This window comes from Cyrtonyx montezumae, unplaced genomic scaffold (assembly GCF_038088225.1).
Source record: "Cyrtonyx montezumae isolate F1298 unplaced genomic scaffold, pur_monq_1.0 scaffold_5, whole genome shotgun sequence".
Taxonomy (NCBI): domain Eukaryota; kingdom Metazoa; phylum Chordata; class Aves; order Galliformes; family Odontophoridae; genus Cyrtonyx; species Cyrtonyx montezumae.
In genome coordinates, this window is record NW_027072056.1 from 3,059,809 (window position 1) to 3,085,621 (window position 25,813).

The 25,813-nt window shown below is 38.6% G+C and overlaps 1 protein-coding gene across 3 annotated transcripts in view; it reads left to right on the forward strand.

The window, feature by feature from the left end:
• Positions 1-25,813, forward strand: part of ARMC8 (armadillo repeat containing 8) — a 57,474-nt gene that overhangs the window by 24,101 nt on the left and 7,560 nt on the right. For 2 of the 3 annotated variants that reach the window (XM_065748483.1, XM_065748486.1), the window contains 15 exons: positions 1,780-1,922; positions 2,027-2,124; positions 3,648-3,740; positions 6,564-6,623; positions 7,694-7,774; positions 9,871-9,946; positions 10,037-10,127; positions 13,773-13,833; positions 14,857-15,057; positions 17,443-17,538; positions 19,200-19,282; positions 19,583-19,664; positions 22,020-22,106; positions 23,611-23,703; positions 24,199-24,348. In XM_065748483.1, the coding sequence (XP_065604555.1) occupies positions 1,780-1,922; positions 2,027-2,124; positions 3,648-3,740; positions 6,564-6,623; positions 7,694-7,774; positions 9,871-9,946; positions 10,037-10,127; positions 13,773-13,833; positions 14,857-15,057; positions 17,443-17,538; positions 19,200-19,282; positions 19,583-19,664; positions 22,020-22,106; positions 23,611-23,703; positions 24,199-24,348 (1,495 nt within the window). The remainder of the gene's footprint in view (positions 1-1,779; positions 1,923-2,026; positions 2,125-3,647; positions 3,741-6,563; positions 6,624-7,693; positions 7,775-9,870; positions 9,947-10,036; positions 10,128-13,772; positions 13,834-14,856; positions 15,058-17,442; positions 17,539-19,199; positions 19,283-19,582; positions 19,665-22,019; positions 22,107-23,610; positions 23,704-24,198; positions 24,349-25,813) is intronic. The other variant, XM_065748484.1, reaches the window with a different exon arrangement.

Consider the following 25,813-nt stretch of genomic DNA (forward strand, 5'->3'; position numbering starts at 1 on the left):
ACAGGAGGTTTCTAAACATCAGGAGTAAGCAGCCTTTCCGATACAACACTAGCAACAACAGACCTGTTTGTCTTTATGTGTGTGACATCTGTGGACAGAGAAGATTTCAAAAGCAGGAATGATTCTGGAGATCTGTGCTGTTCCAAATTTGTGCCAAAACTGGTTGTTTGGATCTGAAAGAATCGGAAAGGGGAAAAGGTACCTGTGCACCTAGACTCGGTTGCATCATTTTGGTGTGAAGGAAGGAACTTCATCCACCTTTTTTTATGTTTTAAATCTTTTTTCTGTTGTTGGATCAGCTACGTCTGACAAAGTATGTGCTTGTGCTTTGGGTGCTGCAGGAATATCTTGGCTTTCTGGTTGCTGTCTGACCTGCACTTACAGAAAGGCAAATACCTTTTCTGTTTGCAAATCTGCCTGCTTTTCATTCAAAAAGTTGTGATTGGAAACTGGAGGATTGTTTTGTTGTTCTCCAGGATCTGCTTCCTGGCAGAGGTAGAGTTGTCCATAATGGTTGTCCTGCTTCTGGGTACGGCAGGCACCTTTGCTCTTATGCTTCACTTCCTTTAATAAGCTATAGTTCTGTCTGTTGGCCTTTTATTTTAAGTTACAAACTTATGGAGCAATTTATGCCTTGTATAAATGGCAAGCATGTGAAATGTGTGTTGAAGGTACTCTTGTGTGTTACTTCCCCTAACTGGCCCTTTCCTTTCCTGTGTTCCTGAATTGGTTTTAGCTGCTGTTTCTGGCTGATTTTTCACTTGCCTTTGGTTCAGAAAGTCAGCTTTGGGATTGGGGGGGGGGGGGGGGTGTTGGTTCTTCAGGCATCTGAATCTGAGCAGCTACTTTCTCCTCCTTCAGCAGTGGGATGATGCTGGCTTTTGGGCCCTCTTCTCATGGAAAAAGCTTCAGTGTGCTGCAAGCTTGTAGAGGAGACTCCTTCTAACATGACAGAGTTATTATATCTAGAAAAGCAACCGTGTGTCTTGCATATACAGAGGGAACTGCATCTTCATGTCCAAATCATCTTCCTGATTTAGTCGTGCTGAGAATTGTATTGAAGGAACCCTTAGTTAAATGGTTCTGTTCTTAAGTCAATAAACACTGTCAGTCTTAGAGATTATCTTTTGTGCCTATAGGAGGTAGGAATCTGGTTACTCTGTGTCTTTGCATGACTCAGATTTAAACTGAAAGTGTTTGGTGACCTCTGCTGTGATTCAGGTACTACCAAAGACCCACTAGGTGTCTTGGTGCTTTACAGAGACTGCAGTGATCAAGAGCTGAAGATGTGCATTCTTTTTGTTCATATGTGATAATTTGTTGCTGTTGAAAACCTGCATCACTGCCAGCACCCATGCTTGTTTTTTTGGTGGAATTATTTTGCAAAGGCAGCAGCCATCCCAACAGTGGTAGTCATGTCCCTGGGTATTAGAGAAGATGTTGAGGTTCCGTTTCCCAGTGACATCCAACAGTGGTCTCATTTCCTTTATTTGAAATCTGGGATCTTTCTGGTAACCTGAAACACGTTATCCCAGATACAGTGGCGTTAGAAAAAGTGGTGAGGTGTCTTTGCACCATAACAGCAACTAAGACCCGTGTAGGAATGTACTGTGTAAAAGTACTCTTAACACAAAAATGCTCATCTTACTCTTTAGTTTGGATTCCATCCTTCTGTTAAGGACCTAATCCTCTTTACATTGTAGGATTCGTATTACTTTTTACCTGACTTGCAAATTCTGTTCCATGTGAATTTTCTTCTAAAAGTAATTCTGTTTTCAGGTTGTTATACTTGCTTCAGCAAGAAAGCTCCAGCACAGAACTGAGAACAGAATGTGCAGTGGTCTTGGGAAGCCTTGCAATGGGTACAGAGAATAATGTCAAATCCCTACTAGACTGCCATATTATCCCAGCCTTATTGCAAGGTACTCTTCATTCGTTGTAAATGAGTAATAAGTTGTTAGTAGTTGTTTGAGTATTCAAATAAGCAAAGATAATGAAACTGAATTAGTGTTTTCTTTATTTATAGGATTACTGTCACCAGATTTGAAGTTTATAGAAGCTTGCCTAAGATGTCTCCGTACCATATTCATCAGTCCTGTAACTCCAGAGGATCTTCTGTACACAGTAAGTTGTAAGCAGAGTATTCTGTCCTTTTAATTATAATGCTGTTCAGAGTCTTAAAGTCTGTAGAGAGGAGAGCTGCCTAAGATTAACAGAAACTGACAAGAATCTGTTTTAATGGGTCAAGCATGCTAAACCACAGTGGAATTCTGGGGATGTTTTGCTTTAACTTAAGAAAGGAAACACAAGTTTTGCAGATATGAAGATTTCAACATTTTTCTTGTGTTCAAGGTTGTCCCATTAGATGTTTCTGGTTTCTCATGGAAATTTGCTGCTGTGACATGTTCCAAAGCCAGTACCTGCAGGCTCACTTTGTTAAGGAGAATCAGGTGGACACTTGATGGTAGTTACGAGCACTAGTGCAATTAAAACTTACTTGTGGATTTAGTATCCAGTATTACCCCTCAACCAAACCAGCTGCTTGCAGGCCTTTTGGATTCTGCAGTTGAGAAGCAATCAGAGTTTGTATATATGTTATATAGAAGGGCAGATCAGGTGCAACTACTTTAAACCAGAGCCTAATAATATTGCTTAGAATGGTTTGTCCTTCGCTTTTCCTTAAAGAAAGACTTTTCTTTAAGGCTTTTCTAGAGACTTAACCATATTTATTTTGCTCATACAGAAAAGTATTCTTGGTAATTTTCCAAATAGTTGGAAAACAGTACCTCAGAAAAAGCTCTTATTGCAATTGAGCCATTGATACTTTCTTCACAATAAAAATAGCTAATGAGCATGAAGATTTTGCTGTAATTTTAATCCACTTCTTCCCTGTAAAGAGTGTTGCAATTCATGAGTTGTTCTCAGAGTTGGTTTTACTTCTGTATGGTCAGCTTGTACTCTAATTTCTTTGGACTAGAAGGATCATTCAGTTCTTTCATCTCTTTTGCTAGGGTCCCTTTATCTCACGGGATTAATTTAGTTTTCCACCTTTCCAAATTAAAATGGTTTGTATTGCTTTTAATGTCATCACCTGAGAGGTACTGATAAAACTAACAATGAGCTTTAGAATATCGTCATTTTATAACTTACCATTGAGCTTACAAAGTAGATAGATGTGTTTTCTTGGGACAACTTCAAATTTAATTATTTTCTTCTGCTGCGATTTACTTGGAATTCTCTGCTGTTAGTTTAACAGTGTCTAAAGCCAATGGAAATTATTAAATCATTACCCTATAGTAATTGGTGAATGCCACAGAATTCCAGATTTGCAGTCAGTATAGGGTTTTTACTTTTTTTCCTTTTTATTAACTTATTGTTTGCTCATGAAGTAAAGATTCTGGAGACAAAAGCAGAAGGTTTATATCTAACATGCATTTATGGGGATGTCTTAAAGTATCTTCTGTACTACTTTAGTGGTCTTGTGTCTGTGCAGGTCTCAGTGGAACTGAAAACTCCAGCTGTTTATTCTTAAATACTTTCTGTTGGGAATATAGAATGAGGAATTGAGTACTCTTCTAAGTAACAAATTGTTAACAAACTATGCTGAAGTGGTCTTAACACCTTTTTCTTTTCTGACTTGCTTCCAGGATGCTACAGTTATCTCCCACCTCATGGCACTGCTTAGTAGGTCTCGATATACGCAAGAATACATATGTCAGATCTTCTCACACTGCTGCAAAGTAAGGAAGATGTTCTCTATGAGACTAATTGTGTTTCTGGCATATAAGAAAATGTGCAAGATACTGCCTCTTTTGGCAGGCACATTATAACAGTAATGGCTGAACTGCTATTGTCCTAGATTTGCTATCACACTCGGTGTGCTGGATGGCTCTCTACAGTAAAATGAAGTATGGAAGGAACTGGTTTTTGAGATGTAAATATTTTTGGCTACTAAACTACATCAGCAGTCCAGGCAAATACCAGTCATCACTACTAACAGTGTTAAGTATAGGAAGGTTTCATTTTTATTTCTCTGGAAAGCTCAGAAAACACATGAGCTTCTCTTTGCAAAGGGCTTTCATCTTCTGTCACGCCTGCTGTTTTAACCCAGGAGAATGGTTTCCAAAAAGTGTTGTAGATTGACAACACACGGAGGGAAGAATATACATGGAGGTATAGAAGTCTGTTGTTCCAGGTAGAACTTAACACAGTGGCAGAAGCCCTGCTGGCTGTGTGCAAACTGCTGAGTAACATCAGGTAACTAACCCAGCTTGAAAACAGTTCTCATCTTTGTCCACTTGAGCAGCTTCCTTTTAATTCTTTGAACTCCTGCAGTCTTGCATCTCAAATATATAGTTAACAAAACAGTAGCCCAGTCACAGAGTAAGAGGAGAATAAGAAGGATCTTTTGAACTTGCTGTTTCCAACACCTATTTCACACCAAACAACAAATCCTGCTCCAGTTCAAGCAAAACTTAGAGTGAATGTTTTGAAAAATCCCATGGTTTTGTAAAGAAAAGGTGACAGTGTAAACAGATGGAAACCTGAATGCACAATTAAGGCAGAGAATGATAGGTATGAGGGCTGGAACCTGTAATTTCATTTGCAGAATAAATACCTTGCTGCATAGCAAAGAAAATATTTCTAATTGAGTAAAGAGATGATTAGAAATGTTAAATTGATCGAGAGCTCATTTCTTTCTTGTTCGGCCAAACACCACTCTTTTGTGCATTCTAAGATGCCCCTTTGTTTCTTACTTTGATTAGTTTTTGGATTTCCTGTCTAGGAAGTAAGATGAAAAATCAGTTGCTGTATTCTGACATGACAAAATACATCTAGTGCAGGGAAGCAGAATTCCCAGGGATTGTTTGGTGTATGTGGAAAGTGCAAGAAGTATTGAATACTTCTGAAAGTCTTGGTATATTATTTGTAAATGAGGACTTTATCTCCTAGCCTATAAAAGAAACATGCCTGAGTTGTTTTCCTGGATAAGTAAGTTTCTATAAGGTTTGTAATTTTGGTAAGCCTTAGCATATTAGTGTAAGTATTGGTGTTTATAATTTTTTCCTCGTATTAATAGATGCTAAATGATGACATATTTAAACTAAGACTTAGTTAAATGATGACATATCACAGCTCCTGTCCTCCTTGTTTCTGCATACTCCTCTCTGCTTAGATCTTGTGCTCCATCCTCTCTCTTCCTGATCAGAGTTGTGTTTGGTTGTGCTGTTCAGATTCCTTCTTTCTTGCCTGCTCAGATTTCACTGGAAAAGCTCAGACCTGTTCTCCTTAGCTAGGAAGTCCTTAATTCAAGTTCCTAGCATGGTGCTATTGTTTTCTGCTTCAAGTTCATGCTTTTATTGCTTTTCACTGCATTTTTGGAGTTAAAATTTAGCAGTGGAACATGTTGACTCTGGAAAAGAGCCATCCTAAGCAAAGGGAAGGGTTGGTTTGCAGGGGAAGATGATACAGTTTTCAGCATACATAACTACGACTCTATCAACATATAATCAAAACCAAGTAGACTGAAATTGGATTACATTCAGGTCATAACACAGTGCAAGTCAAAACTTACTTTTAAAGGTTCTGTCTATCACAGTTGATTTCTTTCCAGAGAAAGTGACGTGAGTAGGTAAGCTTCACTATTTTAATGGTCACATTAGAAAGATATACATTTGGAAACAAGCAGTTGTATAAATAGCTTGAAAAGATAGTGTTGGAAAGTTATTTTTGAATGTGGTGGTATTTCTGCATAAGTAATACATTCACCACTGGATTGAAAATTAAATTCTGGTGTCCAGGAGTGGTCCAGGATAAAGCCTGTAATCAGGGCAGTTTCTTCCTGAGCCCATTCTGAGAATGTTTTCTTATGTGATCCTAGGCCTGGTGCTGCATCCCCAAACCAAGGTACATTTGCATTTCCACATCTGCTTCTAAAATTTTGTTATGGAGTGAATTGTTAGCCTGTTCTGTCCTATTGCTTTCTGGAAAATGAGAATTTTGATAGAAAATAGTGCAAGAAATATGATTTCTCTCTGAAATATTGCATCTCTCAATCACATCTGGGGAAAGAAGATTGCAGAATAGAATGGCTTGGATTGGAAGGGACCTTATAGATCCTCTAGTTTCAACTCCACTGAAAGGGGGTTTCAGATTCCTTAAATAGAACTGCCTCCTGGAACTCTGATAGGATATCCAGAGAGAAGCAAAGTCAAAAGGCCCTGTTATTAAATTGGTGTCTGAGATGCTTGGAATGAGAAAGGAATGATACACTGTCATCTGAAGATTTCACTTGTGTATTTGAAGCTGTCTTTATTTCAGTTAGTACTCAGCCTGAGTGTGCATTGGACAGGCAGAACTGGTGGGTGCAAATACAGCGTGTACAGATCGGATGCTTTCATGTACGTCAGCTTCTGCAGCAATAAATACAGATTTCAGCATCTGCACCTCACTGAAAAAAATCACTAATGCCCATGAAATACTGGAACAATCTAGGTCAATATGATTTTTTTAACTTCTAAGTTCATTCATATTTTTCACATATTTCAATGTCTGTTCTTCAGCTTCAACACTGGCATAGCTGCGGCTTTAAATCATTGCCTCAGCCACTTCTGTGTGCCAATGTAAGTTGTTTTCCTACTTCAACCATGCTATTTTAATTGCTTTTTTTTTTTTTTGATAGAAAGCTCTTGGTGGCAGTAGCAGCTGAAGCATCTCTTAAAGCACCAGATAGCTTACTTCTATAAGTAATAGTCATGCTTTTTTTCTTAGAGTAAGGGATGTTCTAAAAATGTTCTTTTGAATATAAAAAGAGTCTGATTTCAGCTGAATCTCAAATGTGAAAATGTAGTGTCACTTATGCTTGCTATGGTATATAGATACACCCATAAACTCAGCTGGGTTTGAACAAAAAATTGAGTGAAGATGCTTTCTTCATTTGCAGAGTAGTCAAGAAAATGCATCAAGGTATGATTAATGGTGTGGTACTCCAAAATCTGAATGTAAATTGCACAAGGCCCGTGTTTAATGCAGAGCTGGCTAGAGTCATGACTCTACTTCTGAAGAGGTGTTTGCATGTCTCCCAGGAGACTTCTGGGAGTTGCAGGCCCCTTGGGCGTTTCTTGGTTTCTTTGACCTCATTGAGTCTTGTCATGCTACAGACTTTCTGGTCCCTTTCTACTGCAGAATTCAGTACTTGTGTTTAATTCCAAATGCTTTTTAAATTCAGGGGAAAATATTGATTATTGGCCATTGTTGACTTGGATCTTAAAGTCAAGAAATGGGTGATGGCAGTCTAAATTTGTGGCTGAGTATGTTTGAAACTAAAATAATTTGTAGGAGGAAATTGTGAATCTGTTCCCAAAGCACTGTCACAATCTGTCTGGAAACAGTTTTAAACTTAGTTCAGTTTCTTCTGAGGTTAGAGTCATTGAAAATGTTTAATATTACCCATTAGAAAGATATCAGTGACTGGAGATTTTTTATATGATTTGTGAAGAAAATCGGGAGCTTTCTCTTCTTTCCAATATGAAAAATAGAAACACAAGCAGTCTGTCTGTGCCAACTGATTACAAAATAGGTGCTAGTAAATCTACCTTTGAATACAAAAATAATAAGAACTGAGGTAATAGAAATCTTCTACGTGTTCCTTAAAAATAAATAAATGAATTACATTTTATATTTTTCTTTGTAGGGTCCAGATCACCAGACAATCTTGTTTAACCATGGAGCAGTTCAGAATATCGCACATCTGTTAGTCTCCACCTCCTACAAAGTAAGACATTAAAATTATTCAGTGCTTTATGTAAGCTTATGAAAGGGACCCCAGTGATCACGATAAAAACTACGTGTGCATGTATGAACTAAAACTGTTATTATGTGTAATAATAATTCTGGAATAATGATTGTTTTTACCTGTCATGGCTTTTCTGTCTATATGAGACCTATTGTTTTGGAATGCTCTGTAAATGTAGGGCACCATTACTTAGAGGCAGATCCAGCATTCATTGATCCGAAGGAGAACTGTCACTTGGCAAACATAAGAAAAAAAATCAAAATAAGAATGGTACTGAACTTGCCCCTTAGGCAGTAGATGGTGTGAGCATCTTCCCCATTGATGGACAGGGAGTGATGAGTGGGATGAACACTAACGAGATGCCTAACACAAAAGGTCTACAGCTTTTACAGTGCAATACAGATGATTTTTTCAAGTCCCTGCTTGTGTATTGTTTCCAAATTCTGGCATTCTGTTTCTTACGTAACTGCTGAACTAGTTGCTTTTAAGAAAAGAGTGCTAGTAAAGAAAGCAGCCATTGCAGTGATTTTAAAATCTTAGTACAGCAGTATCACGTAAAATGATTAACTTCCAGGTGAACTTCACTTGTTCTTATTGGAACGGACACCAAGGGTTCCCACCTTTAAGGCCTGCTGTTCCTTCTTGAATACAGCACTTCAGCTGTGGGTTTGACTCTTCTCAGTGCTTTTTGATGTACAATCTCTGCTTCTTCTTGCTTTGAAGCATGCACTGTATTAATTAAATAATCTGTTAAGTAAACAGAAGCATTGTCAAATAAAGCTTCTGTTCTGAAGCCACGTATCCATTTCTGCAATCCATTACTCCTGACTAAATCTTCACTGCTATTAATTGTGTCTTACCTTGGCTGTAATGATATATTATGAATGCATAGTAGCTCGGTAGTCTTTGCAGTTGTTGTCTACCCTCTAGAACTTTTTGAGGAAGGTAGGATGGACTTAAACCTAACTCGCAACAGTCACAAATGCTTTTCTTAGTGACAGGGATTTTTAGGTTGAAATCTTGCTTCTTTGTTCTATGGTCACACTAAGAAAGTTGTAACAAAAATGTAGAAATACATGGCCAAAATTTACGTACATAGAACTGTAGAGAATAATGTCAAAAGTCTGTGTGAACTAAATTAGATTCTTTGTTTGGAAAGATGGTAATCACACAGAATCACAGAATTGTAGGGGTTGGAAGGGACCTCCAGAGATCATCGAGTCCAACCCCCTGCCAAAGCAGCTCCCAGCCCAGGTTGCACAGTAGTGATTTTCCTTGCCTCAAAAAAGAGGTTATAAGGAAGTCACAGGCTAACTTGACTAGGCAGCTGTGAAGGTTTGATGATCCAAAATACAGTTTCAGATTTTAGGTTACCCAGGGAGCTTGCTTCCTTCCTTGGAAATACTCAGAAGCCATCTGGACATTGTACTGAACAGCCAGCTCTGGGTGGCCCTAGTTGATTAATGAAGTTGAACCAGATGATATCCAGAGATCTCTTCCAACCTAAACAATTCTGCGAGCCAGCATGGAGAGCTGTGAACCATTAGTGTACAGGTGAAAACTGAAGTTATGTAATAGCAGAAAAACTTACAGTATGTATCTGTTTTAAGACTAGTTTAAAATCAGTTTGACTAGATGATCTCTTTAGGCATTTTATTAAGCTCAACTTTAAAAACTACTGATACAGTGGCATGTGTTTCTCATTCCCTTGGGTACTTATGAATCCTCAAAAGAGTAAGTACAAGATTTATGATACATCTGTTCTTTGTTGTTGATTGCACGTTTGTGAGAAACCACAAATGAAACGAGTGTTTCTGATTGTCTGGTTCCCACATGCCAGGCCTTGCTTGTGTCTTTCAAAATAGTTCACAATGTGCAGTCTGGAGGGGTAATTCAAGCAGGGGAGGTCACAGGAGATAAACTGTGAATTAGATGTTTTATCTGCTTTTTATCCATCTGAATTTCTTACCAATAATACAGAGTTATTTCTGCTAGCTTGTACATCAGTCCAGTCCAGTATTACTTTTAAGTTAGCATTTACATGTACGCTTCGTATTTATTGTTTTTTCACACAGGTTCGAATGCAAGCCTTGAAATGCTTCTCTGTTCTAGCCTTTGAAAACCCACAGGTATCAATGACTCTAGTAAATGGTAAGTATAATGCAACTGTTGCTTGCTTGGCACTTACCTTATTGACTGATTGAATTAATATTACTTTGAGTTCTCTTTCATCGCTTGCAGTGTCGGTTGACGGAGAACTGTTGCCGCAGATCTTTGTGAAGATGTTACAAAGGGACAAGCCTATTGAAATGCAGCTCACATCAGCCAAATGGTAATTTTCATCAGGGATGGGAATGAAGCAGTGTGCAGTTTAATAGTTCTTTTGTTTTTTTTTTTCCTTGCTGCAAGTAAAGGAAATAAAACTTTAGGTAGGGATAATCATGGATGTTATTTGTACTACCTAAATACTTGAAATATTGTTATCACCTAATAGTCTTCACAGCATAACTTTCACTGTTTCTTGAGCCTAAACAGGAAAAAAAACTCTGTTTTCTTAAGTTGAACTGCAGTTTTCACAAGTAGCTTTAATTTGGTAAGTTTTATGTTAAATATGTTATGATCAGTAGTTTTTCCTTTCAAAGTATAATACTGAAACATGGTCATGCATTACAGAATAATGTCCTTGTTACACCACTTTCCAGGGAGTTTGGAGGCTATGACTGGTATATTGAGAACAGTATGCTCTCTCCTAAAACAAGAGGAGAGCAAAGCTTGTCCCTCTTCTCAAGTGATTTAATTAAATATAGATTATTTTTTAAACTTCATGTATCCATACAGCAGAATTAGTTATTAATTTATTTTATAGTTCAAATCAAACTTTCCCTTCTGATGTGGGCAAATTCCTGTATGTTCATGTTCATAATGACTTTCTACCTTGTAATAAAATGTGTTCAAGTTCTGTAACATTAACACTAGGGTTTCTCACTCCATAAGCTGGGAACTAACTCTGCTTAAGACCCTCTTCCTTCTGTTGTGTTGATGAGATGGAATAAATGACTTCAGGTGGTTAAAGAAATTTGTCACTATCACCGACTAAAACATAATTTGAGAGTTTGGTCATTGATGTACTGTTTGATTTGATCTCCTTTCTTTCCATTTACAGCTATTCTAGATTTTGATGGCTTATTTTTGGCCTACAGCAATGAGCAATTCTGTTCACCAAAATAGTTTCACTGACACTTGTCAGTGCAAAGGCTTGAGTTTCTGGCTGAGGAACAGGGGGGTAGGTAGGTAGGATGGTCTGTTTTGTCATGTTGCCAGGTTATGGTAACTTAACCCACTCATTGAAGCAATTATAAATAAGTATATGTTTGGGGAGGATTGTTTTAGGAAGGTTATCCCACTCTGTGGTGGGAGGTTAGACTGGGTGTCTCCCACTTTCTCTTCTCTCAAATCTGGTTTTACTGGTCGTCTTCAGGTACTGAAGAAGGCAAGGTAAATGAACTGTGTTGTAGAGGAAGTCTGTTGTGATTGATTTGTGTTTCTTTGACATTTCAGGGAAGACAGAGAATTAGGGTTAAAAAACTAAATATGAGAAATGAATTATTTTTCTTTTTACTGATCTCAAGATATGAGGGTGTTGATTAGTGATGAAAAGAAGTTGCAGTTAAAAATCTGTTCTGGCTTTGGATACTTTTCTTATTCTGGGATGAATGCTCTCAGGTGTGTAGGTATTCTTTACTGATTTGCTTTGGATTGGGAGGATGCAGAAGTAGTGTTATTTTTGTGAATTTCTGAAGCCTTTTGCTGAATGTGTTTTAATCTAGGCTCGTATACAGAGACATCTTAGGAAGCTTCCATTGCTTTTCAACTATTGAAGTAAACCTGGAAGATCTGGGTTAATACCACTTTATTGAAGTGGAAGAAGTATCCTTCATTTGGGCAGCAATTTTGGCAAAGAGGGAGCAACAGTAATCCTCTTGGAGGAGTGATTTACACCTACAAGCAGAACAGTAACCTTTTCTACTGAAATTAGCCTAATTGCTTCCATCTAAGCCAACCCTATTTTATCTGAAGTACTTTAACTTTGTGTTTGAAGTTGAGCCAGTTTGTCCTGCAAATAGTACCTAATAGGAATTAATGGCAGCTGCAAGACTGTGTTCTTCTCCTAATTGTTCAGACGTGAAAATTAGTATTTCCAGCTGTAAGATGCAAAGATTGGGGAGTAAAGTTTTTAAAATAATCTCTGTGCTATCGAGTCATATCTTCTCACTTCAGAAACATAATAGCTAAAATCTCATAATCAATGTCTTTTTATTTATGTCTCTCATTGGTAGGCTTCAGTGATGTTACTAAAGGTGAAGGAACTCTAGGCACTTTTAAAAATCATAGGAATACAGTGAAACATGGTGTGATGAAGGTTGGCATATTATCACTGAGCAATTATGATTGACCCTATGTACATTTTCAACCAGCCCAACTGGGAATTGAAATGTTAGTTTTAAGTCACCATCACCAAATTGCAGGGTTTTTTTTAACCTCACAGTTGCAACGTGCTAAAAGCCAGTTACAATAGCTTAGTCTGAAAGCTAAAACAGGATACTTGACTGAGGCATTGAGTCTCCTAAACTAATGTCAAGCTAGAACGTTTCTGCAGATGGCACCAAGTTGGCAGGAAGTGTCAATCTGCCTGGGAGCAGCATGGCCTTACAGAGCTAACTGGACAGGCTGAATCACTGAGCTGAGGCCAATGGGATGAAGTTCAGCAGGACCAAGAGCTAGGCCCTGCACTTTGGCCACAACAACCCCAGGCAATGCTATAGGCTTGGGGCAGAGGGGCTGGAAGACTGTGTAGAGGAAATGGACCTGGGGGTATTGGTTGACACTTGACTGAATATGAGCCACCAGCATGGCCAAGAAGGCCAATGGTACCCTGGCTTGTATCAGAAATAGCTTGTATCAGAAAGTGATCATCCCTCTGTACTCAGCACTGGTGGGGCTGCACCTTGAGAACTGTATTCAGTTTTGGGCCCCTTTCTACACGAAGACATGGAGGCCCTGGAGTGTGTTTACAGAAGGGCAGTGAAGCTCTGAGGGGTCAAGCACAAGACATAGGAGGAGCAGCTGAGGAAACTGGGATGGGTTGGTCTGGAGGAAGCTTAGGGGTGACATTAGTGATGTGTACAACTACCTGAAGGGAGGTTGTTGTGAGGTGGGGGTTGGCCTCTTCTCTCATGTAACTGGTGATAGCACTAGAGGGAATGGCCTCACATTGTACCAGGGGAGATTCAGGTTGGATGTTAGGAAATACTACTTCTCTGAGAGACTAGGCTGCCCAGGGTGGAGTCACTGACCCTGGAGGCACTTAAGAAACATCTGAATGTTGTACTGAAGAACATGTTTAGTGTGAAATATTGGTGGTAGATGGACAGTTGGACGGATGGTCTTGGCCTGAGCAACCTGGGCTAGGGAGCTGCTCTGACAGGGGGGTTGGACTCAGTGATCTCTGGAGGTCTCTTCCAACCCCTACAATTCAGTGATTCTGTGATGTCTTTTCCAGCTTTGGTGATTCTATGACTTAAGCTGTCAGGCTCTCAACCCTCTGTTGACCCTCTCCTTATTGTTTCAAGTCCTTGCCAGTGCTGTGGGCAGTATGGGACAGATCTGTGCGTATTGCTGTTATATCTTAATGAAGATAGCTAACTCTGTTTTGTTAATGTAAGAGATTTGTGCATCAGTCAAGCTTTTTGGTTAGTCCTTTTTTTGACCTGTGTGGTGTACGTATTGGTCAGTGCTCCTACAGGGTGTTCTGTGCTATAAATCTTGAAGTGTGTTGTAATTTGGTCACATGCTCAACTTTGGTAAGCTGAAATGTATGGAAATAACAGTATAACATTAGTGCAGCTGGTTGTTCTGCAGCATCAGACGTGCTAAAAACCATTGATAGGTGAATGTATGTTTTATTATGTTTTTACAGCCTTACTTCCATGTGCAGAGCTGGAGCAATACGGACAGATGATTCTTGCATCATTCTTAAGGTGAGCTAGTTAGTCAATTCTGTTTAAAACAATATTTTTTATGAGGATCTATTCCTGTTTTTATTTGTTTAGCATAAAAAGTAGCACCAAATCTGCTATATTGAAGATTCAAAGCACCAAGTTCTAATGATATTTATTAAAAAACAAGCAAAGGACAGTTCCCTAATTGCCTTTAAAGATTTATAGCAATATGTCTCTTAAGAATTTTTAAATAAAGAGTCATACTGAAAGGTCCTTAACCAGCAATAAATATTCTAAAGTTTGACACACAGCACTTTGAAGTTTGTGATGATTTAAGTAACTGTTTGTAAGTAACCTGGAAACATTTCAACCTTGATGTCTGTGTATGAAGAAGGCACTGTTATGTATTTCGGTTATCTAGTTTCAGAACACTGTGGTCAGAGTGTACAATGTATAAAAGGAGCCTGTCAAAATCAGACTATTTCTCAAATTTCACAGGTTTGTAAATTTATCTGAACATCAGTGCTTCATAATTGGGTTAGGGTAGGGAGAGCTGTCACAGTGTCAAGAGCTGTCCCTAAGTCCAGTGTTATGGTAATTCTGGGAAAAGGGCAGTTTCTTTATAAGGTACTGCAGCAAGAAAAATATTTCAGTGTTCACTGCAGTAGGGCTTGGCACATCTGCAATTTTTGTTAGTGGTAATTTAGTATCTACCATTCAGGGTAATTACAGATGAAAATCCACATGTTGGCAGTCAAATTTCCATCACTTCCATCTTTTTAATCAGATATCCACATTGCAGTGCTTTCCAGTATTACCAGTGTCAATGGTGACTTCTCATCTAAACATAAGACTCTTCATGAGAACTTGGTTGAAAGTAACCTAATGTATACTCAGTAATGCCTGAACAATTTCTCTGTAGTCCTTAAGATTCTTTCTGTCAAAGGGTACCTATCTAAATAACATTATTGAGAATTGCTCTAGGATAGCTGTTTGAGTTTTTTTATGAACGTAGCTGTTCCAAACAATGTATTTTATTTTTATTCTTTTTAAACTCATCAGACTCTGCCATGTTTGGTTCGAATGTGTAGCAAGGAGAGACTGCTGGAGGAGCGAGTAGAAGGAGCAGAGACTCTGGCCTATTTGATTGAAACAGATGTGGAGCTCCAGAGAATTGCCAGCATTACTGACCACCTCATTGTCATGCTTGCTGATTACTTCAAGTATCCCAGCTCAGTGAGTGCAATCACTGATATCAAAAGGGTATGTTCCCCTTCTGAACCTTTGAAAAACAATAACAAATAGGCTCAAGATGTTTATTCTATTTAATTCACTCTTATGTCTGAGTTCTTCAGTGGAAAGATGGCCAGAGGTCCAGTCATGACCCTAATGTGTGTTCTTCTCAAGTCTTTGCTCATTAGCTGTTTTTTCTGGAGCCTATAATATCCAGACAAAGAATTTTGTATATATTTGGGCTCTGCATCTTGTAAGAAGGATGCAGCTGTTCTTTGTGGAACACAGGAAGATGGTTTCTGGATAGTTTAATGTGGCTTTGTCATAGGAGTTTCATGACATTTTCCAAATGTAGCAGTGAAGTACTGGAGTAGGCCATCTGTCACGTTCCTCATTTGCAGAGTTTACAAGGCTTACCTTCAGGAGCCACTGCATTTCATCTTCACAAGAGGTAGCAGTCCACATGGTAGAGCTGGTTTCAATTCATAGGTCAAATTGTGGAAAATAGCAAGTTCAGAGATGGTTCTTTTAAGCAGGAAAACCTGGATGTCCTGTATCATTTCACATTATCTCCAGATGTTATCTGCACTTGCTAGAGGTTGGATAAACAGTGATCCAGTATGCCTTGGAGGCTTATTTTCATAGGTGTTTTAGGTGCTGTTCTGTTTCCAGCTTTGTATACGCTTTCCAAAGCACTAGTACATCAGTCAGTCTCAGAAGCAAAATTCTTCTTGATGTTCCTTATGGGAAGTATAATTTGTCAGTTCCCTTTTTCTCTCACTGAGTCTTTAGAAAGTACCCAAAAGACCTGGATTACAGAGCCTTTGTTTTAATCTGAAACTGTCTCAAGAGGTAGACACACCTCTCAGGCTTTCATGGGATTGAACTGCATATAGAGCTCCTTTGAAGTAGATGTAAAAATGCAAACTAAACATTAAAAGAAGTGTTGGTTGCACCTTAAATTTAAAGAAGCAGAAGGAAGATTAGCAGTTGACTGGGGTGTAATGAACATTGGCCGTAGCATCAAAAACATGGCAGAGGTTCTGAACGTGAGTGGAGCAATTACAGATAGTATGACATTGCTTTAAGTGTTCAGAAAGTCTCTAAAAATAGTAATCTGGAAGGGCAGGGTGCTTATTTGGAGAGGAAGGAGGAATTGCTTTGATTGACACCCCAAAAAGGTAAAAACCAGATGAGTGTGGACTTTGCAGAACAGATTACTTATCATTGTTAAAATATTTGAAATAGTACATTCTGCTGTAATAGATCTGTACCAGAAAGAATTATTCATGCAGCTTAATTCTTGACTGTTCTTTTATACCAGTAGCTTGCTGCTTAATACTATCATTTTTCTGGCTTTTTGAGTAGTCTTAAAAATTTTGCTTTGTTGTGTGGAACCCTTTGGTACCGAGTTTGGAAGGCTGTCAGTCATAGAGCAGCTGAGGTTGGAAAGGACATTAAGGGTTTGTCTAGTTGGCTGTTGAAAACTGCTAATGGTGGTGATTAAACAACTTCTCAGTAGATATTTTTTCTCACATCCAGTTAGAACGTCATTTATTTCAGTCTGATTAATGACTCTCCTCTTTCTGTGGACGTTCATAAGGAGTCCAGCTTCATGTTCTTTATAACCTCCTTGAGATGAAGGCTGCTTTGTATCTCTGCTCCACCTTCTCTTCTCCTGGCTGAGAACCAGGGTGTTCTCCATTTGCACATCCAGGTCTGCTTTCCTGAAGTCAAGGCTTTGTATGTACTCTGCTTCTTGCCTTGCTCACACCTTGCAGGAGCTTGAATGCCACATTACCCTAAAGCTAGTGATCCCACTTGATTATCATACCCCCAGCACAGTTTTTCCTGTTGTGAGTCATGTATCCCTGTGGTGCATCATCCTAATTCACCTGCCAGGCACCTGTGTTGTTACCTTCCAGAAACATCTAGACAGTTAGCACTTTGCTGTGTTGCCTTTATGACAGGAGTTGGAAATGAACACTTTCCTTAAGCTCTAGGTCCTGTTTTATAGGGATGAGCTTCAGTTCTGTTGATAAAACTTTCGATTCTGTCCCATTTTTTTCCACTTCTCCTGGCTTGTTCCTGTAAGTTTTTGTGGGTAAATAAGACTACTTTTTGCCTTAATATGGTCTGGATAGAGCAGTAACATCTGAGAAGTGTTCTGGCCTCAAATTGTTGTAAGCAGATATTATTTAAGTTGCCTTATCTGTAACTCAGCAGTGACATTAACTGTATTCCTAAATTATTGTGTGGCCATCAGCTGATGATACAGCAGGTCATTTGTATTCCTGGCTGCTCTGTGTGTGGTAGACAAAACCCCAGGAAGCAGCTACTAGTTTACAACAAGTAAGGAAATACCACCTGTAATCTTTAGTGTCTGTGTTTGATATCTGTGCTTTGTTTAAATAGCTTGACCATGACTTGAAGCATGCCCATGAACTGCGCCAGGCTGCTTTCAAGCTGTATGCTTCTCTTGGAGCAAACGATGAAGATATTCGAAAAAAGGTGAGCAAAAATGTTAGCAATCAGGCAGGGCAAGAGGTGAAGGACAGTGCAAGAACTGGGAGATGTGTTTTGCTCCTTCTACCTCTGTCTTTATTTCGGTCTAAGTTGAAATGTGAAGGCTTGCTTTCTGTTACGTTGATGTAGACTTTTACGGTGTACTTTCCTTGAGTGGGATTTGAAGAAAATTTGTCTTTTCAGTAACAAAACAGAAGATAAAGTTTGTTTATGCAGATTTTTCACAGCGATGAACTAGATTTTCAAAATAAAGTCTTTCAACATGCTGTGGTCCTTGCTACTCAGAATAGGATGGAATAGCTTAGTAGGAAGGGACCTATGAAGATTATCAATCCAACTGTTCAGGCCATGCAGGGATGTTGTTGTGGCACGTGGGTCTTTAAGCATTTCTGAAACTTGCATTTGGAGGAACAAAATTCACTTCTATTAGAAAACAAATGTTTGCCTCGAAACAAACCCTAGAACATCTAATCATATTGTGAAACCAAGTCACAGTTGGTTCCATGATTCTGAAGTGACCAAGGGGTTTGTGCCATTGGAGTGTTTGCTATGAAGGAAAACGAATTCTATTCAAACAACAAAGAAAAGATAGGAAGATAGGAGTAGTGTAGTTAAGAATTTGAAATTTATTGTGGAGTTGCTAAATCAAACTAAATAGCAGGCGCAAGAGGCAGGAGATTTTGGAGTTTATTCACTTGCTAAATTTTGAGTTTATTTACTTGGGCAGGTAGGAAGTGAGAAAACATTTCATTTGAAAAGATAACAAGCAGGAAGCCTTTTTCAGTGGGGAGCCATTCAGAATCACCAGAATTCACAGTCATAGAATCGTTTGAGTTGGAAGGAACCCTTAAAGGCCATCCAGAACAACTCCCCTGCAGTGGACAGGGACACCTACAGCTCCATCAGGTGCTCAGACCGTCCAGCCTGACCTCGGGTGTCTCCAAGGATTGTAAAAAACTTCTTCCTTATATCCAATCTAAATCTCTCCTTTTTTAGTTTGAAACCATTTCCTCTTGTCCTGTAACAGCAATCCCTACTGGAGATTCAGTTCAAACCCATAGATTTCTCTTATTTTGCAGGATTAATCTCTTTAGTTAGCAAGGATCCCTCCTCTTAATTTCAAAGAATTGTCTTAGTGAGTGATGGGTGTGAGCATGTCAGAGTTGATTTATTATATAAATGCCATCTTTCACCATGGTATTAACTCCCTTTTATCCTAGTTTTAAATGCTTGTGCTGGCCATGTCTAAATATGGGAGATGAGTAACTATCTTTTACAGATGGCTTTACATCATGTCTCTAATCCATAGCTTGTATATATTGTGTGCACTCACAAATGCTGTTTTCCATTTTAATGTGACGTTGAGTAATACATTATATAGTATATATATATTTTTTTCTTCATGATTGTTCAAGACATTTTGAAAGCATCAGTGGAACAAGGTATAGTTTTCTTCTAAATCATATACAGATGCACACTTTGTTCCACTTTATCTGGGACTCTAAAATGGCTTGCCATTTTTAGGTAGTGTTTGTATGTGATGTTTAAAATATTGCAGACAGGAAAGAAAAGAACAAAACAAAAACCCAACCCCATAAATGTTCATATTATTTTATTCATATAATATTGATTACTTTTTGCTCTAGATCATTGAAACTGAAAATATGATGGACCGTATTGTTAATGGCTTATCTGAATCTAGTATCAAGGTGCGATTAGCTGCAGTCAGGTAGGATGCTTTTTTGATTCATACAAACAATTTTTTTTTGTCAAAGTCTGATGTTGCACTTGCTAGATCTTCAGTTTTTCAAGAGCTGAAGTTAATCTGAAGTCTACTGTTGGAAAAGTTGTTAGGGGGAAAAAGTTATCCTGGACTAGCACAGTATTCTCTTTTGCTATTTGCAGGCTATTAGTCACCACATTCTAGGCTGTATTATTATGTGCAAAAGCAATGTGTGTGTATGTGTAGAAGCATAAGTATACTTCTGTGTGTACTTTTTTCACAATGAATGTTTCTTTTCTGTTTTAGATGTTTGCACAGCTTGTCCCGTTCTGTTCAGCAGCTCAGGACAAGTTTTCAGGATCATGCTGTATGGAAACCTTTAATGAAGGTAAGGAAAGTCAAGTTGCAGCCACTCAAGTTTTCTACTTGGTTATAACAGCATGGAGGAGAGTTAAATGTTTAATTTGTGTGTATTACTGTGGAATCATAGAATATACGACCTAGAAATCAAATTCCATGACCACCTTCTATGAGTCTTAAACAAAAAGCTGAGCAGGTGCTGCAGTCTGTGCTTTGCTATTGTTTCGTCTTCTTTTGTGTGTGTCATCAATTAATAAAGTTAAATTATCCCCAATATTTTGTCTTGGAAGACACTAGGACTGTATGTCCTTTAGTTTTTGGCACAGACAGGATGGAACAGCTCAGACTTGGTCTATAAGAATTTAGATCTGTCTTCTTTTGTAGTTCTCCATCTTCTAGACCTCATTGCAAATACTAACATTGAAGCTGAAGAACTCAGCAGACTTCTTAAGACTTAAAAAAAATAAAATTATCCACAAGATTAAAATACATCAAAATGCATCTATTGTTTCTCACCTGTAGTGTGATCGTCAGTAAGTGCAGATAAGTAGGCAGGTTTCTTAGTGTTATTTTTTAGCTCCTGAAAGTGGGGAATGAACCAATTCTGCAAGAAGGCTGAAGGCCTAGGCAATATAGACACCCATGAGAGTCACAGAGAGAACTGCCTGAAATTAATCTGACTCTCTATTCAGAAGTAGAATAGCCAGGCCAGAGAAAGCTTCATCAGTGGAGTGGAACTGATGAACATGATAATGAAGCAGTTACATGGCCTGACTGTCTTCAAGCTTCAGTCAAAATACTGTAAGGAAGTAAAAGATCAGGAGATCCTTCAGCTATTTCTGGTGGTTTGGATGATTTTGTACAAGAAGGATGCCTGTTGGACATGCTACTCAGGCCTGCATAAAGTCTCACTGACTTTCTCTGATCTGTTTATGTTCTAACTCTCAGAAATTGTGGTCTATACAGAATGGAGTTGCTGGTGATCTTACTGGCCTTCTATGAGGCTTGTGCGAATTCGAAGCCCTAAAGTATGAGTCTGCTTTTTACTACTGTTTCATGACAGAAATGTTGGAGTAATTATTTTCTGACAAGATATACAATACTGTACCTGTTACACATTAAACACTGATTATTGAGAAGCGTTTGTGGGTTGTGATGATAATCCATGGGTTAATTAGTTTGTCTTGACTAGGAATTCAAGAGAGATTTGGCCATGCAAGTCCTGTGCTATCACTATGGCATAATCCTCATGGTTGTCATCTGAAAGGGCTTGGAGGGAATGGTCTGAATATCTAAGAGGTTTCAGAAGTCCCAACCTGTAGACATCAAAACATCTAGAAAGGTGCAACTAAAATGCTTGAAGAAGTGAAACTAGTTCAGAGTTGGGGGCCATCTGAAAAAACTTTGAAGACACAGCTGCTGGTTGCTGCTCATTGGGATTTTTGTTAAATAAGCTGAAGTCAGGAACTTCTGTGTGTTCATTCTGAACTGGCAGGAATTATTCTTAAGTGAAAACTAATTTTTAAATAAAGATAAATTTATTTTCAGTCTAAACTATGTAAGTTTCTTCTCTCTTCCCTAGCATACATAGGGAAGAGATTAATACATATATAATATATATGTATTGCAGAGGAAGGTTTACATCAATAGGGCATGTGTAAATGCACTTTTGTGCAAAACTCTGTTAAGTGCAGTAATTGTTAATTTTTACTTGCTGCTCTGAAATAGACTTTGGTACAGACCACCCTCACCCATTCTCCTTTCCTTGCTGGAAGAACAGTTGCATTTTCCTTACCTTGCTGATCTCTTCCAGACCACACTAGGGGGATGTTCTGCTTAAGAATGATGTGTGGGTCCCACCTGAGATCCTGGCAAGCCTAACAGAGTTTAACTTGTTTGAGGTTTCTCACCTTCCCAAAAGGACAAGTATGAGGAAATTTGCTGTATTGTATTGTGCTTTCCTCAAGGTACAGAAGCTTTGAGGAGACTTCAGGAGCTTCCTCCTTTTTTTTTTTGTAAAGCATGGTACAGAGGTGTTCTACAGATTGCAGCCTGTGCCCTGAAAGAATGGCCATCGAGCAGAATTACATCCATGCTTTGCAGAATAGGGCTTTGTTCCCATTGATTTCTTTCAAAACCCGCATGAAAGCTCTCAGATCTGACTTGTGTGAAACAACTTTGTATTGCTCCAACTTGTCATGTGGCAAAACAACTAAACCCTCACTGAGCTGAATGAGCACTGCCTGACTCTGCAGTACAAGCACAAAAGCCTCTCCAAATGTATAGCATAACAAAGTGCAGTGTAATTACAGGTATTTCATTTCGCAGTGATCCCTGCCTTCTTCTAATTGACTGAGATTCAATATTCTCCCCTTCACAACAGGTTTTACAGAATGCTCCAAATGAAATTCTGGTAGTAGCATCTTCTACACTATGCAATCTTCTTCTAGAATTCTCCCCAAGCAAAGAGGTTAGTGTTTGTATGTTACCTCTCATTGTTTCTGGATAAAAGCTGCCCTGTGGAGTGGTTCAGTAAGTGTAAGTGTATTGTGGTGGGTAGCAACTGTGTGTTCATTGTCGCAGACTTGTAGTGTTAGGCAGACTGAAATCACTGGTTGCTAGTTAATAAAAGGTAACCCTGCTGAAAGTGCTGTGACAGTTAAATATTGTTGAATAGTTAAACATAGTCTCTGCAGGGAAAAGAAATGTAGATGTGAATTTTTTTTACTTATAAAATAACAATTGTTTGAAAAAACCTCATGAGCACCAAGAAAACAAACTTCAGTTGGCGATATGACTTACAGAATTACTGTCATGAAAACACTGACATAGCTCAATTAAGAGATTTTTCTTTTTGTTGACTGCAAGATAGGGGGCATCTGCTGCGAGTTCTGCAGCACATCTGTGTTTCACACAAATCATGCATACATATCCATACTCAGTAAAATGGAGCCATTGCCCGTGTCAGAAACACTTCTAGATTACTGAAAGCATTTTCAAGATTTGTGTGTGGGCTTCTGTGGGGCAGTTAGATTTCCTTGTTTTGATCAATTGATCCTGATGTTTTCAGTCATGTCTGAGAGACAGAAGATGATAACACCACCACCAGTATTTCACTGACCTTTTTCTTGTTCAAACTGCAAGTCACAGCCATCTCAGCGTTTGTGCTTGCAATTGGATTGAAATACTGAACTGCTAATTGGATTGAAATATCAGGACACATGGTTCACGTAAAAGTATCATTGCCAGAACAAAATATTGCTTATGCAAAATGAAAAGTGTTTTCAGAAATGTTAGATTTGAAAACATCTATAAACCAACTGATTTTTTCTACGTTGTATTTTCAAAATTGCATGACTGATAATTTTATCAGGCACTTAAAGCTGTGGGGTTTGTATTCTTCTCTGCAAAAGAGCTGAGTCAGAAAAATAAAAAATTTTGGATGGTCTCCTATCTCTCGTGCCTATGGAGGATTCTTTGTGAGCCAATCAGCTGCCAAGGCCACAGAGCAATCCTGGTTCCTCAGCAGCTCACTACAGTGTATGAGCACCTGGGACCAGGTGAACTTCAGCACGAACTGCTGTCTGTTACAGACTTGGGTTGGAAGGGATCTTAAAGCCCATCCAGTTCCAAACTCCCTGCTGTGGGCTGGCTGCCCCCCCAGCTCAGGCTGCCCAGGGCCCCATCCAGCCTGGCCCTGAGCACCCCTGGGGATGGGGTGTCCACACTTCTGTGGGTAGCAGTGGCAGGGCCCCCCCACTCTCTTGAGCAAAGAATTCCCTGCCTTCATAGAAACCTTCCTTTTAGTGCTCATGAACACGGGGTATGGCTTGGTCAGTTTGTCATGTCAGAGTCTGAAGAGTGAGATTTAAGCAAGTCCTTTTTTTAAAAAAAATTATTTACTGTATGTGCAATTATTCAGAGTACTGTTCTAAAAGGCTTGTTGTTTTTTTTCCCCAACTTGTTCATTTTAGCCTATCTTGGAATCAGGAGCCATAGAACTTTTATGTAGTTTAACACAAAGTGAAAATCTTGCCTTGCGAGTGAATGGCATTTGGGCTTTAATGGTGAGTAAAATATGGTGGAATACTGCTTGCAATTGCACTTCTTAAGCAGTTTGTTAATGTGACTTAAAGAACTTGTGAGTTGTTCCTGAAAATAACAATAAGTGAAATCTGTTTATTCATTCTGTCCATTTGAAGAAAGAAAGCCTGGAATACTTGTGCAGTTAGAGATAAATAAAAACCTTTCATTCACATACCAGTCTGGTTGTTGGATCATTGAGGCAAATGTTTGAGCAGTGTCAATAGGTGATGGGGCAAATAAAAGCAGGTAACAGCCAGGTCTGAAAAATCAGCCATAAAACTGTGTGGATATTAATTTACTGCATAACTATAAATTCGTTCTAATGGGGAATTTATAGTTATTAATAAATCATAACAATTTCAGGATTAATTTAGCAACGATATATATATATATATGTATGTATATATGCATGCAGGTAAAATAGCCTACTAAAAGTAAAAACTCAAGCTTAGAGTTTATAAAAAAATCTTTTTCAGAATATGGCATTTCAAGCTGAACAGAAGATCAAATCAGACATCTTACGAGGTCTGAGCACAGAGCAGCTATTCCAGTTACTTTCTGATTCCGATGTAAATGTTCTGATGAAAACTTTGGGACTGCTCAGGAATCTTCTGTCTACACGCCCAGTAAGTAGAGCTGCAAACCAACCTCCTTCTGATCAAACGTGCAGACAATACAAATTAATCATTGCTTTTTTTTTTTTTTGACAAAACAAAGATTTTGACTGAGAATGCAAAATGTTTTTGTGATTGATTTCTGTTTGACACATTGCTAAAACAGAGGGCTCTGCTTTGCATTTATCCAAGGTATCTGTAAGCAAAAGTTCAAACCAGCATCAGAAAGAATTGGAAGGAATTCTGTACGTCCACTGAAACTTGGTAGCTGTTATCGATTGCAGAACTAGACAGTTGTATTTAATCATCAATTCCATTACATTTAGCTTCCCACAATATTTTCCTAACAGTCTTTCAGTGAAACTTCTCCAGGACAGTACTCGTGAGTTCACGTGTGGAGAGGAGCTTTGTATTAAGGATACCTTATGTTTTTTCTTCTAGACACCTGAAATATTTCTATTCTTACCAAACTATATTGTGAGTACAGTCTTACTGAATTTGACTCTGGGACTGTGTACTTAAAAAAAAAAAATGCTCATTTTACACACAGAAATAAAATGGTTTGAAAATGTAAGCCCATGAATTGTTTTTGTCAGGGAGAAAGAGATATTGGTGGCGGAAAAGAAAGGGGTAATCCCCTGTGAAGAGCAGAGGCAAAACAGGTAGCAAACATGAACAGAGCAAAACATGTTTGTCAAGCCAGCATTTTTGTGGGGAAAAAAATACCACAGAGCCTCTACTGTGCATTTATCACATATTGTGTTTGTACTATAAAAAGGTCACTGCAGTGTCTTCTGATATTTGTACTCACTGAATCTCAATAAGCTTCATAGAGTATTTGCATTCTCTTAATGTGAAAATTTTCATGTGAGAAGAGCACCCACCATTCATTAAATTCACCCTGAGCTCTGACAGCAAAGTCTCATTATTTTCTGGTGCTATTTGCCTGATGCTGTCCCAGCTTCACCTACTGTCTGTAGCACTCTAGAACCAGAATGAGCTGTTCTCATTCTGTGCCCAAACTCACTCCCAGGTAACTCATCCAGAAGCTTTTGGATCAAGTTTCAGTGCTAGCTATTTTAAGAAGTCCTACAAGAGTCTCTATCACTAAGAGGTTCCAGATCAAGAAATTGCAGTGTGTGCTATGCACTTTTCATCTCTGATGGCTGTCAACTGTCACTCCTGAGTTTTGCTATCAGTGCATCCAGGAGATTTAGTTTCACATTTTTTTCTGTTACTCATGACCACTTATATTCTTGTACAGGTGTTTTTAGTCCTTAATTATATGACCTTGTTACCTGTAAGTCTCTAACCTCAGACAGTTTTCCTATATATAAGTAATTTATGCATCTTATCTTTCTGAATCCTTTAGGTTTTTTTTTTTTTAATGAGGATATCAAACCTGGTTGCAGTGTTCCATTAGGTGTAGCAAAAGTTCCAGGTGAAAAAAAAATCACACCTCTTTAGTCCTCTTTGA